The sequence below is a fragment of the Rhizopus delemar genome, genomic scaffold (assembly GCF_000149305.1).
Source record: "Rhizopus delemar RA 99-880 supercont3.2 genomic scaffold, whole genome shotgun sequence".
Classification (NCBI taxonomy): domain Eukaryota; kingdom Fungi; phylum Mucoromycota; class Mucoromycetes; order Mucorales; family Rhizopodaceae; genus Rhizopus; species Rhizopus delemar.
Window position 1 is genome coordinate 1,319,589 of NW_027137828.1, and position 14,141 is coordinate 1,333,729.

A 14,141-nucleotide genomic window follows, 5' to 3' on the forward strand; every position below is an offset into this window, starting at 1 on the left:
GCAAAGAGAAGAAATATTTTTTTATTAATGCTGACTAGTGCTACTACAACATTGATGTGTGTGTTTTCTTTTACGGTTGATGTTCTTTGCCTTTTTAATACTATCGTTGTCTCCTAATTCTGTATCTTTTGTAATTCTTAATTCTATTTATCAATAAAGAAATCATTTAATAACCACAGTAAAATGTTATTTTTTATGTGTATTCTTTACTAAAAGTGTTATCTCCTTGATCTACACCTTGAATCACATTTCTTTTCAATAAAACTTCAACTTGTTGAGCTAAAGCTAATTTCTAATCAAACGTTAGTCATATTTTCAACTTTTTATACTTCATACTTCTTCAAGAATATCTGTATTTGTTTCATCTTTGTTTTGTATAAATCGAGCATGTGTTTCTTTTCTGGCAGCTGAATGATTTGTTAAATCGATTATTAAAAAAGAAGGCTCATTTCATTTTACCTTCAATGGCTCTATAATCGCCTTTAATGATAAAAAAAAATCCCGTTCTTTAGATTATTTTTTTTAAAATACGTTTTCGTAAGATCTTACTAGCAAACACTTGCTTTTGTGTCTTGAGCAAGCTACGATAAGCGTGTAATACTGCTTGCTTTGAGGGTTGAATAGACATTTCTATAAAAAATAAAAAAAATTGAAAAATGATTGTTCTTTAATATGAAGCCAGGGTGTGACTGGCAGAAAGAAGCAAAAAGTTTGAAAGCAGTAACGAAAAATCCAAAAGAAAAAAGTAATTTTTCCTGTAAGATACTAGAAAGAAGAAAATCAACCTTTATGGGTTATGATCATCACTTTTCTTTGATATATCGGCTTTGTTAAGAAATTTCCATTAAACCAATCAGTGTGATAGTGAGTGACTTATTTTAAGTTATCAAAAAAAAAAAAGGCATAATTTTTTTATTCCCCTCACTTTTTTTTTTTTTTTTTTTTTTTTTTTTTTTTTCTTTTCTTATTTTAATATTTGTACAGTATGCCAAAAGGTTATGATACTTTAGCAGAATTGCAAGAAACAACAAAGCTGTTAGTTCCAGCTCACTTGAGGTAATAAGATTTAATATATAAATATAAAAAGTTGAATTATATTTATTATAGATCAGTCTATGAAGCTACACGTATTGCTTTGGATTTAAAACAATTGGAAGAAAAAAAGGACAGCCTTGTGACAATAAAAGAACGCTTAATCAAAGAAAGCAAATCTCCCGATTCATTAAAATCAATGGGTAAAGCAGATAACAAAAAAAATAAAGTGCTTAAATAACTGTTTCTTAATACGTAGATGAAGCACTCAAGGAATTACAAAATGCAATAACTGCCAAACAACAAGAGTAAATCATACAAACAAGAAAATACCCATCTATTTTTTTTGTTTATTGAACACATATCTTATATAGAATAAGTCAACATGAAGACTTGGCAGCCACGCAATTTAAAGAGATTGCTCATAACATAGGAGGTTATGCTGATAAAATTAAAAATTCAGTGGCTACTGCATTAGGTGAATTCAGCAACACGGTACTCAACGCGACTGACGCGAAAATTAATTCAACAAATGATGTCCTCAATAGGCTAAAAAAAGAAAAGATGGATGTTGCTACGGGTGAAGCGATTCGTTTATCACTTGAACAGTTTAAGAAGCAAGTGGTTGATTTCCAATCGAGAAATATGGAAACAATAAAGACTAGCAATGAGAAATTGTTCAAGGACATTGTTGAAAGAATGAAATATATGCTGGATAACTTTGAGCAAAATGAAATGGTTAGCAAGACAGCCAAATTGGTGACTCGACAATTGGACGCCAAGCTGAATGATCAGTTAAAAAGACTGAATACACAAAATGAACAGCAAAAACAAACAAACGTGACGCCAGAGCAACTGGCTGAGGTGGTTAAAGACGAACTCAATGCAAGATTAGGCCCTGCCAATCTTCAGTCGATCATTTCTAATATGCCAGAGATTCAGAAGATGACCGAGTTTTATAAAAGCTTGCCTCCTGCTTCTCAGTCCTTTCCTGATTATCCGACAGTCATGTCAGTCAAGGAAATGGCTGTATCAATGAACAAAGATATGGTTCTCTTGAAACAGAAATTAGAAGAGACACGCTCTATTGTGGACTCAATGCGATCTCAAGGATTCAATGCAAATGATCAAGTGAATGCTACAGATCAAAATGCTGCCTTGACAAACATGCAAAATATTGAACGCCAAGTAACTGTGATGCACAATAACATCAAAATGATTGAAACTGCGCTCAACACGAAGAATAATTCAGCCGAGGTTTCTTCTCTTACACCTAGAAAGAGAGCAAGAACAGATTTAGATGGTGAAACTGTGATAGACGATGAGGATATCAAGTTAAGATTAGAAGAAATTGAAAGCAAACATCAAAAGCTGCTTGACTTTATTTTACAATGTAAGGATAATGTGCTTGATGATATGTTTCCAACACGACTTGAGGCTGCTATGAAGAAGATTGAACGAATACTAATGTAAGCGTAATATTATTTATTTATGTATTAATAACCAATTCGCATAATAGAAACCATGAAACATTTATTGCTTTTATTATTGATCCTTTCTCAACTAAAAAAAAGAGACAAGAACTTCCAATGACAAGCCTCTCTGAAGACAAGTACCTTAATCCTGCTATGATTGACTGCATCCAGCAATTGATTAAGAAGACGACAGAAGAAGCAGTAGCACCATTACATAAACAGATTAAAGAACTTCAGGAACAACTTAATAAAAAACAATAAGCCTCATAACATCCAAAATTCATTATCTCATATATTATTTGAATAAATAAATAAAAAAAAATATTATACTATAATTGTCGAACAAAAAGCTTTACTTTCTTATTTAAACACTACTACATATTATGATATATTGATATATACAAAAAATGCTTTCCATTTTGCTCTTTTTATTATCAGTTGCTTGCGATCATCGAGGTACGAAACAAACTAAGCTAACGAGTACTTATTAACGCACAAAAAAAGAAGTCGCTCTTGACATTTTAGGTTATCGAATCCCCAACGATTTTATTCCTTTCAGCGAGGATGACATGCTTGAACCAACGTTGGTATATCCCGTTATAGAACCACAAGAAAAAGATAATGACATACTATTTGAATTCCCTGATCCTGTACCTGATCCTATACTTGACACTCGACCTGAAACTTTTTCAATTGTTAAAAACAACATGTTTTTACATTTCACATTAGGATTTGCATTCTCAACAGCCAACCAATGGTTTTCTAATTGCAAAGAATAGAACAATAAACAATATTATTTATATAATCAAACTTAGAGCTTCTGCGCACGAAAAAAGGTTTTTGCTTGACAAAAGCTTCATCATTAAAAGAAAGTAAGCCTATTTTAGCTTGAGTAAAAGCAGAGAAAGGTAGAAATACCAATAAAACACTGCAGAAGATAGACAAATCAAGCATAGAGATACCTGGATTTCTATTTAGGACAAAGTATCCCGCTGTTTCATCGGCTATGATATCTAACGTCCATTAGATTGAATGTATAGTGACTTTGTTATTAGCTTTTGATGTGAAAAAGGTGATATAGTCCAAGAATAATTGTACTAGTGCTCAATAGATGATGAAGCTATTGTATAAACCATTATTCATTGTATGAATAATAAGCGTTCCAAACATTTAACCATCTAGGTAGATTTGAGTAAAACAGATCAAAGGCCAAAAAAAAATGGCAGCGTTTCACAAGCAAGCATAGTAGGATGTGAATATCACCCATTAACTTTGATGAACACGTATCCCTAGGCTTCTTTATGAAATAGTCAAAAACAATGAAATCACTAGTTTAGAAGATAAGGATGCTATTTGTTTTGTAAGTTGTTCTGAAACAACGATTTCATCCTTTTATTCTCCAACTTTCCTTCCTTTCTGCTCAAACAAGCCTTTTTAAAAATAAACTATTCACCAATGTCCTTTTCAGTCGTACTTTATAAGGCGATCCTGTCCTTTACAACAAATGAAACGTAAGACGAACATTTAAAACCCAGTTGTAAACCAGGTTATTCCTTGGTTTTCTTTCCTTTTATTATTTTTGAGCAAAATGTCAGACATGTCAGATGACGATTTCCAACCACTTGAACCTACTCTTCAAAACATTTTAGATCAAGATTCACTTCACTGGATCTTTGTTGGTGGTAAAGGTGGTGTTGGTAAGTAAAATGGGATAAATAAAATAAAGGGTTATTCAAACCGTCTTAAAAAAAAAGGTAAAACGACCAGCTCTTGTTCTTTGGCCGTTCAACTTTCAAAAGTACGTGAATCAGTCTTGTTGATCTCGACTGATCCTGCTCATAATCTTTCAGACGCGTTTGGACAGAAATTTTCAAAGGAAGCAACACTTGTTAATGGATTCAATAACCTTTATGCTATGGAAATTGATCCTACTTCTAGCATACAAGAGATGATTGAACAATGTAAGAACAAGATATGCTTTACTTGGAAGCTAGTAGACTGAAAATACATACACTATAGCTGAACAAAATAATCCAATGGGTGGTATGATGCAGGACTTGGCTTATGCCATTCCTGGTGTGGATGAAGCAATGGGTTTCGCTGAAGTGATGAAACAAGTAAAGACCATGTCCTATTCAGTTGTCGTATTTGATACCGCACCTACTGGACATACCCTTCGTTTCTTGTCATTTCCCACTGTTTTAGAAAAAGCTTTGGCCAAAATTAGTGGACTCAGTAGTCGTTTTGGACCCATGGTTCAGCAAATGTCTGGCATGATGGGAATGAATGCAAACCAAGAAGATATGTTTTCAAAACTAGAAGAAATGAGATCAGTTATTAATGAAGTCAACAAACAATTCAAGGATCCTGTAAGTTTAAATACAGATGTGCACTGGTATTTATTGATATGATTCATAGAATATTACTACCTTTGTTTGTGTGTGTATTTCAGAATTCTTATCTTTATATGAAACAGAACGTATGATTCAAGAGTTAACTTCTTATCATATTGACACACACAACATCATTGTCAATCAGTTATTATTCCCTAAAAATGGTAACTTGAATATAAAGCATATAGAAGATATTCACATCTTTTTGCATAGATTCCAACTGTGAACATTGTACAGTTCGTCATAAAATGCAACAAAAATATTTAGATCAAATTTATGATCTTTATGAAGACTTTCATATTGTACGTATGCCTTTATTAACAAAGGAAGTACGCGGAGTGGAAGAAATTAAGGAGTTTTCAAAAATGCTGGTTGAACCTTTTCAAGAGAAATAAAAACAAGCCAATCAAATGATTTCAAAATAGCTTAAAAAATCTTTTTTACATCTTTTTTTTTTTTCCCTTCTTTCTCTCTCTCTCTCTCTCTCTCTCTCTCTTTATAAATGGTGGCCGAGACTAAATATTACGATATTTTGGGTGTCAGTCCTTCTGCCTCGGAAAATGAACTCAAGAAGGCTTACAGAAAACTTGCTTTAAAATATCACCCAGACAAAGTAAAAAGAAAAAGAAAAAAAAACTCCAAAAAAAGGGGGGGGGGAGGAGAAGAGGCGGTTTTTTTTATTTTGTTTACTTTAGAATCCTGATGCTGGAGACCAATTCAAAGAAATTTCGCATGCTTATGAAATCCTGTCTGATCCCGAAAAGAGAGAAGTTTATGATCAATACGGTGAAGAAGGTTTGAACGGTCAAGGAGGTATGGGCGGTATGAACGCCGAAGACTTATTTTCTCAACTGTTTGGAGGTGGAGGTGGATTTTTTGGAGGTGGAGGTCGTCGTGGGCCTCAAGGACCTCGTCGTGGTAAAGACATGATGCACCAGCTGAAGGTGAGTCTTGAGGACCTTTATCTTGGAAAGACAAGCAAATTGGCCTTGCAGAAGAATACGTTGTGTAGCAAATGTGATGGAAAGGGAGGCAAGGAAGGTGCTGTTCAATCTTGCAGAGGATGTAATGGTCAAGGTATTCGTATCATGATGAGGCAGATGGGCCCTATGATTCAGCAAGTGCAACAAGCCTGTCCTGAATGTCGTGGAACGGGTGAAGTGATTAGCGAAAAAGACCGTTGTACGCAATGTTTGGGTAAGAAGATTGTGAGCGACAAAAAGATTCTTGAAGTTCGTATTGAACGTGGTATGCGTGATGGTCAAAAGATTACATTCTCTGGTGAAGGAGACCAAGCACCTGGTGTTATTCCTGGTGATATCATTATTGTCTTGGATGAAAAGCCTCATCCTCACTTTAGTCGTAAAGGAGAAGATCTTGTTTATGAAGCCAAAATTGATCTCTTGACTGCCTTGGCTGGTGGTCAATTTGCTATACCCCACTTAGACGATCGTGTTCTTATGGTTAGCGTACTCCCTGGTGAAGCCATTCAACCTGACATGGTCAAGGTGATTCCTAATGAAGGTATGCCTATGCATCGTATCGAAAGTCGTGGTCACCTCTTTGTTAAATTCACTGTCGAGTTCCCTCAATCTAATTGGACTGATCAAGATACCATCAAACAATTGGAAGCCATCTTGCCTCCTCGCCCTACTTTACCTTCCTTTGGTGACAAACATGTCGATGATGTTGTTTTGGTAGATGCTGAAGGTTATCAAGGAAGAAATAACGCATCTCATTCTGCATATAACGATGATGAGGATGAAGATCATCATCATGGCCCTGGTGTCCAGTGTGCTCAACAATAAAAACCCTTTGTCTTTGAACTCACGCTTATGCGTACAAATGAATAACGTGTTTTCATTGGTTACATCTCTTTCAAAAAAAAATTGTTATTGTAAGCCAATCAATCAGCCCACGAACAGACATGAGTGATTCTTACACGTGCGACATAAAATAAAATAAATAAGCCAAAGACAAAAAAAAAAGAGAGAGATTCTTTTTTTTTTTTTTTCTTTTAAAAAGAAAACCGCGATGGAAAAGAATAAAATAGGCACAGTGGAATCCAACAAGTCATCAACACCAAAGGCGACTATAGGACTTCGACCTTATTTTGCAGAAACAGACAAGAAATATGTTCACTACTTGTTTTACTCTACTTACTTTAATCTCGTGCCAAAAGCAGTTCGACTTCGACTTCAATCTCCCTTTGTGATTGGCATCTGGCTTGCTCTTTATGCCCTTTTGATCACCACCGCTACACGATTGATCCACAGCTGGCCACCCAAACTCACACTGATCTTTCAAGTCTTTGTGACCTTGGCCTCCGTCGGTGGAGGACTGGTGGGACTGTTTTGGTTTTTGGACAAATTTGACGTGACAGATCGAGTGATTGAAGGGGTTGAGAACGATCTGAAAGAGCCCGATCACTATTATCGTGGTACACCTGGCCAGGCGCGACAAGGTAACTTTTGGGTGTTGACACTGAATGATGAAATTGTAGGCTGTATCGGAATGGATCACAACCAGGAACAGGTCACAGACAGTAGAAAGGAAGGAACAGGTTATGTAAGAGCATCCGAGAGACCTCGAGCAGTGGATGCACCCGAGATTCAGACAGCCGAGTGGAAAAGAACAGCTTATGTGTTGGCTAAATTGGATGATTGGATTCGATTGATCTTGGTGGGTGTATACGATCTCTTGAGGGATCTTTATATTCAGTTGGGAGGCAAGATCACCAGTCCAAAGAAGAAGGTCCTCTTTGAGGCTCATAAACCAAATGAGGCAAGTGTACGTCGTCTGGCTGTCAAACACGAGTGTCAAAATCATGGTCTTTCTACAGTCTTGCTCAAGAGAGTCGCCTTTTGGGCACATGCTCATCAAATTGAATATCTTTATGCAGAGACAGATGAACTTCAAACAAAATGCGCAGAGATACTTGAAAAGAGACATGGATACAAGCTGGTATCAAAAAAGAAAGTGGGCTACTTTAAAACAAAGTCCGTCTACAGGCTGGATGTGAAACTCTGGATGAGTGAAGAACTTGAAAGACGGGCTGAAGAAAAGAGAAAGGAAGATGAATTGAGAGAAGAAGAAGAATTAAAAAGATTTGAATGAAAATAAAGATTTAATATTTTTTGATATAATACAAATAAGAGTGTGGTATAATTATGATACAAAATGGATCGCTGTTTAATAGCCAACACCAGACATGATACCATAGCCAAGAGTAAAGATCAAGACAGTGATGAATATACTCACAGGTACTCCAACAATAATAAAGTCCTTTGTTGTCAAATAAGGTTTACCCGTCTGATCTTCCATCATGACCGCAGACATGTTTGGGTAACCAGAGACAGGAAGACCCATACCAGCCGAACAAGCTAATCCGGCACCCATCACTAAAAGATTAGCACGGGGAATAGGCAAATTAGCACCGACTTCTTGTACGATAGGCACGATGATCAAGGCAGCCACTGTGTGCGACACAAAGGTGGCAAACACAAGAATCAAGAAGGCAAAGATGGCCAGGATAGCAATGGGTTCCAAGTGCTGTACACCGTCTTTGATACGAAGAGCGATATCTTGGAGTAAACCGGAAGAGGTCACAGCATTACCAAGGGCCATACCACCCTGAGCAAGCACAACCACAGACCAAAGGAAAGCATTCAGGTCATTCTTGTTCAAGATGCCCGTACCAAAAAAGACAAAGAGTGGGATGGTCGCGATCACACCCGTGTCGCCAATGTGTGATTCCAGTGAGGACTCTGCACACCAAAGAGCGATGGTCAAGATGGTGATGAACATGATAAAGACTTGAGTCCATGTCACTTTGTCGCGTGTGGCCTTGATCTTGTTCAGATGAGGCACGGCTCGATCGGGTCTGTAGACGAGCAAAAGGAGACCCCAGCAGACAACGACACTGATGATCGAAATAGGAAGAGCGGCACCAAACCAGATACCCCATCCAGGATTAGGAGACATGTACTGCAGAGTGACAATGTTTTGAGGGGATGAGATGGGTGATGTCATGCCACCGATACAACTGGCCAAGGCGATTCCCAACAAGAGACAAGGCGCGACGGGGGAGCCATCGGGCAAGGTACGCAAGATGGGGTTGATGAGAGAAAAGCAAAGAACGGGGGTGGCCACATTGGAAATCCACATACATAAAAAGGTAGCTACGGCCATGATAGCAATCAACACCCACCGAGGCCGAGTACCAGCACGAGAGAGAATGTGAGTAGCAAAGGCTTTGGCAATACCGTATTTTGATAAAGCACCCGCTAGTGAAAAACCACCGAGTAACATCATGATCGTGCCACTAAACATGGAAGCAAAGACAGATTTCGATGCAGCCTTGGCCGACATCGGACTTCCGTCAGAATTTCGCATGACACCCAAGACGACTACCAAAAAGGGAATCATCAGCGAGGTCGCATAAAGAGGAATGGCTTCCGTGGCCCACATGACGGCAGCAAAGATCAACAGGGCAAAACAGTAGTTTTCCTGAGTGTTTCCAAAAATGTCTACATTAAGAAAGATGGCGAAAAGAATGACGGAGATGAAGAATGCGGCGATACTGCGAACTTGCTCAGTAGGGATGCTGCGTTGAGTGAATGGAATTTGGAAAGACTTGACGGGTTTGCTAGGAGTAACATGAGCGTCCAGAGTCTTGCGTTCTTGACCCACCATGTCTTTCCAGACCGTGTTACGATCATAGGTGATTTGATCTCTTAAATGGGTCTTCATCTGTCGTACGGCTACATGGGTGTGACCATTGCAGAAAGCATCCGCATAAAGGCGTTCGACACGTTCAATTTGGGAGCGCAGTGTTTCTACAGTCTGAGGCATAAAAGGTCTTGAGTCAAGCACCATCTTTTTCAAGTATTGTGTTCGCAAGTTTCCATCGAGTACTTTATCGTGCTTCTTTAAGATCTTGTCAAAAGCCATACGATTCAATTCGACAAAAGAGTCTAATTCGGATAGAGAGACATAGAGCGAGATGAGTTGACTTCGAAGGTCAACCAGCTGTTCGACATACTTGTCAGGGTGGCTGTCTGTGGTCATACGAGATTCAATAGACATCTTTCGACGAAGCTGCTTTATGGGTCCTGTTTCCTTTATTGATAAATCTACAGTCGAGTCTAGTTCGGTTAAGGGTGATTGAAAAGGCACAGGAGGAGGAGGATGATCGTTGTAGAGTTGATCAGAAGGAGCGGATTCATTCAAAGCTTTCTCAAGTGCTTCAAGTTGAATATATAATTCTGATTCTTTTTCAGCATAAAAACTAAATACTTTATCAAGTTGCAAGTCTAGTTGATTCAAGAATTTGTCTTCTCCACTACTGACAATAGAACTGGCCTTTTCAGGATCAATAGAACTATTCAAATTTTCGACTTTTTCTTTTTCAATTCGAAAGATGAGCTTCTTTAATTGATCGTAACTAAAGAATATGAATTTGAATAGATAGCTTCAAAGACCAAGTTGATTTCATTTTACTTACGCTACGTAATGATCTATCCAATCAGGTACTGCATTAAATTGCAGAGAATGAGAAAACTTCATTGTTCAAGTGTAAAGAAGTTCAATAAAGAAGGATCTATTCTTTGTTGTTCTTTACAAAAAAAAAATAAAAAAAAAGAAAGAGAAGAGAACCTCCTTTTTTTTATTTTTTATTTTTTAGGAGGAGGGTCTTTATATAATGAAGTCTAAAATAGAAAAATACATTCTGGGAAAATTAAACATCCGTAAACAAAATGTAACGCGAGGTTAATGAATGATTGGCCCAGATGGGTCCTCACACGACACCACGTGTGGTACCTCGACTCAGTCTGATTCGTACAACAGACAAAGGTGAATTGACTATGTTGACAAAAGCCCAACTGCGTTTATTGAAGTTTTTGGTGTTGAAGAAAAGAGTGCAACAGAAAAGAGTCACAAAATATATTTTCTTGATTATTAAAGGCTGTAAATAAATTTATTTTCTTACGAAAGAACTATAAAAAAAATAAAGGGTCTTAAGTTGTCAACCAATCATCTTATCCACGTGTGGGTGAAAGATAGTTTCAGTGGAAACAAGATGAATAGTCTTTAGACTGTACGACAAGAAAGATGAATAAAGTTGTACGTTAATGAATGTATCAAGAAGAAAAGAAGAAGGATGTAGTACTTTAAAATTACTTTTTTCAAAACTGGCGTCTTTACACTTTTAAGTATTTGTTCCCGAACCACGGCAGACCAGTGTAAAACAGATTCAAAACAAACCGAGGATCATCTTTGGATAGATGGCTGCCAAGAAAGAAAGAAAGCCTTCATTTTTATTCACTTTTTTAAAACAATCTTGGGTTTGCTTTCATCTTTCGAATACCTACTTTTCTGGACACTGTAAACAAAGAAATTCTGCAATATTTATGTGAAAAGTATCCAATGCGTTTTAAATTCAGCTTCCTAAGTTTATTATTCACCACAATTATCCGCACTTTATTGCTAATCATGTCACATTCATAAATCTTCTTTTTGTAAATCATATCAACTTGTTGCACTTGTTATCAATACAAGATATACGATTGAACTCATCATTATCCTTTATAGTCTTACACTATTTGCACCCAATGCTTGTTTTAATAATAAAAAGTACATTCCAAAATAGTTGGTAAAGTTGTATTCATTTTATTTGCATATCTCGCAGTAAGCTTTAAAAGTAGAGAAGGGAACTGGTGATAGCACAGAAAGATTATGTATAAGAACATGTTGATGGTTTACTTAAAAGTAGAGCAATCATAATACTTGTCAATAACAACCATGTATACAAATACAGCAGCACATTTTAATTTTACTCGTCTAGTTAAATCCTATCTGTCATCACTTCCTCTTCTTCAAACAACATACTTAACCTTCATCAAGATCAATATTCAATATGATATTCATCGTCAATAAAACACTATAGGCTTTCAAAAGAAATAAAGTACTCTTGGAATTGAGAGCATTTTAAACTGTTTCATGTTATTCCTGCTGTTATTCAATCCGCTTTTCATAAAGTGATATTTGAAATTTCAAGTGTACAATCATGATTGCTTAAAGACATATTTTCATGTAGTTTAAATAAAATTCAAGGGCATCTAACATATCCTTCACAATCAGGTCGTTTTATTATACTAACAGAATATATCGTCTATTTTTAATGTACGCCAAAATTCCTCAATATGATTCAAGACCGAAAAGCATATCTATCTTCTCTTATATAGTTTTTTTGCCTTTTGCATTCAACCATCTTTACAAATAAATATAATCCATCGTAATTTTGAAAACAAACTGATTTTGAAATCATAGTTAAGCTGTTTCTCTTGGCAGTTTAAAGAATTAGGAAAAAAAAAAAAAAAAAAAGAGCAATAGGATCTTACAAAGTAAATAATAACGTACTAAACTGATTATCAAGGAAAAACTCATTCGTTAAAGAACTATAATCTTGTTCACTGTTTGATTTTAAGGTTTACTAAATCATAGAGATTTTTACTTTTAAAGACAATAGACACGTCTCATAGCATTCAACACCTATTTATGTGACATCATTCTAAGATACCTACACTTTTACCAAGAAAAGTGAATAACATAGCTTTCGCTTTTCGTGAAATACTTAATGATATCAAGTTCATCTAGACTTTATTCAGTTAAATCTCATACTTTTTTTGTTTCTTATTTAAATCATGTATTACCTGGTTACAAAATTTGTAGTCAATAGACCATCATAGTCTTACATTTTCAAGTAATTCGTTTCAGCATCCACAAGTACTTTTGCTTATCGTTTTCATTTCCTCAAATAAACAATATCATATAAATATATATCATTCTTCCTATTATTATCAATTTTAAAAATAACTTTAATTCTTTGCCTCAAATAATATCTTTTTTTTTTTGTATATTTATAGCAACTGCTACTGTTTATATAAATGGGCTGAGATACTCAACAATCCTTTAATACAATCCACCCGAAAGATAGCCAAAAAAGTAAGGTTCACATCTGTGAGTTATTTTGTTATCCAAAGCCAGTCTCAGCTGGTTGTCTTTGTGTCTAAAGGCCGACCAAACACTAGATACATTTCTTAATAGAATCTCACATAAAAGGATGAAAAATTCTTATAAGTACATGATTCAAGCTTTAGATGAACATGTATATTATTTTATTAAACACAACAGTCTAGAGTGATAAAGCATTTGCTTTTTCTTAATGAACAGTCATAATTGATGTCGTAAAATAAAATCGTATAGCACATTAAAATAAAATAACATATCATTACTTCTCATCATTTCAGTCCCGCATGCTTTGTCATTATTTCAGAGTGTCCACAGATGATTGTTTCATGTAAAACAGTCTTGAGGTTTTTTTTGAATATATAAATTCTTCATTTATAATACGGACAAATCAAATCAAACGCTATGATTGTATCATTATAAATAATAAATATAAAGCTTACCTTTACAAAGTGGTTTATGAAAAAGGTCAAAAAAAATCATGTACTTTGATCATCCATATTTCATTGATTAACAATCATTATAAGACATAGTGTAAGACATAACGAAAATAATAAATATTAAACTTAATGTAGCAATAGTTTGATATAAAAAATGGCTTTGGTATTGCCTTTGGGATCAGTATAGACATAAGATCTTTCATATATCTCATCATGTACGTGCGTTACTGTTTTTAAAATACTAAAATTAATTGATGTATTATTGATAACAAATACTTTGTAGATATATACAAGTATATATATGGCTTAGTATGTTGGTCGTCCTTTATTTGATCTAAATAAGTCTATAAGAGGTAGTCTTACTTGCTAAATAAAATAGAGTTATTAAAAACAAGAAAAAAAAGAAAGTGCCAAAAGTAAAATGATCTGCGTAATTTTGGTGGTCAATTCTACTGGTGTAAAGAAATAGATGCATTATCTTTAAAGCCTTTACTTCTTAAAGCATTACAAATTCTAATACTATAAAACGCTATAGCTTAAATGTTTACTAATTTATTGATTCATCTGTTGCATTTTAGTTTAATATCACCCCTTTATAAATTTTTATTTTTCCTCCTTTTAATAGCGTTTTATTTTATTTTTCTTTGTTGATATCATAGGAGCTGCTGTCAAATGGTGTTTTGTAGCTTTTGAATGTTATCAGGTGTTTTCTTCAATGAAACAATATTCTTTATTAGCTTTTTTCTTTTACCTTATTTTCAGTGAAACCT

The 14,141-nt window shown here is 35.3% G+C and overlaps 6 protein-coding genes across 6 annotated transcripts; 4 read left to right on the forward strand and 2 right to left on the reverse strand.

Moving 5' to 3' along the window:
* Positions 1-24: 24 nt before the first annotated feature.
* Positions 25-628, reverse strand: RO3G_02732 (uncharacterized protein; the record flags this gene model as incomplete). Its single annotated transcript, XM_067657323.1, has 5 exons — positions 25-143; positions 211-292; positions 337-407; positions 460-480; positions 550-628. The coding sequence occupies 5 exons, from the start codon at positions 626-628 to the stop codon at positions 25-27; spliced, it is 372 nt and encodes a 123-aa protein (XP_067513424.1).
* A 357-nt stretch (positions 629-985) lies between these two features.
* Positions 986-2,768, forward strand: RO3G_02733 (uncharacterized protein; the record flags this gene model as incomplete). Its single annotated transcript, XM_067657324.1, has 5 exons — positions 986-1,056; positions 1,108-1,235; positions 1,292-1,340; positions 1,407-2,501; positions 2,552-2,768. The coding sequence occupies 5 exons, from the start codon at positions 986-988 to the stop codon at positions 2,766-2,768; spliced, it is 1,560 nt and encodes a 519-aa protein (XP_067513425.1).
* Positions 2,769-2,914: 146 nt separating this feature from the next.
* On the forward strand, positions 2,915-3,286 carry RO3G_02734 (uncharacterized protein; the record flags this gene model as incomplete). The annotated part of the gene is made up of 2 exons (XM_067657325.1): positions 2,915-2,963; positions 3,033-3,286. 2 exons carry the CDS (start codon positions 2,915-2,917, stop codon positions 3,284-3,286), a joined length of 303 nt encoding a protein of 100 aa, XP_067513426.1.
* Positions 3,287-4,095: 809 nt separating this feature from the next.
* RO3G_02735 (ATPase GET3) lies at positions 4,096-6,708 on the forward strand (the record flags this gene model as incomplete). The annotated part of the gene is made up of 6 exons (XM_067657326.1): positions 4,096-4,204; positions 4,262-4,468; positions 4,527-4,876; positions 4,926-5,064; positions 5,114-5,202; positions 5,596-6,708. 6 exons carry the CDS (start codon positions 4,096-4,098, stop codon positions 6,706-6,708), a joined length of 2,007 nt encoding a protein of 668 aa, XP_067513427.1.
* Positions 6,709-6,934: 226 nt separating this feature from the next.
* RO3G_02736 (uncharacterized protein) lies at positions 6,935-8,017 on the forward strand (the record flags this gene model as incomplete). Its single annotated transcript, XM_067657327.1, has 1 exon — positions 6,935-8,017. The coding sequence occupies one exon, from the start codon at positions 6,935-6,937 to the stop codon at positions 8,015-8,017; it is 1,083 nt and encodes a 360-aa protein (XP_067513428.1).
* Positions 8,018-8,092: 75 nt separating this feature from the next.
* On the reverse strand, positions 8,093-10,468 carry RO3G_02737 (uncharacterized protein; the record flags this gene model as incomplete). Its single annotated transcript, XM_067657328.1, has 2 exons — positions 8,093-10,346; positions 10,407-10,468. The coding sequence occupies 2 exons, from the start codon at positions 10,466-10,468 to the stop codon at positions 8,093-8,095; spliced, it is 2,316 nt and encodes a 771-aa protein (XP_067513429.1).
* Between the last annotated feature and the right edge of the window lie 3,673 nt (positions 10,469-14,141).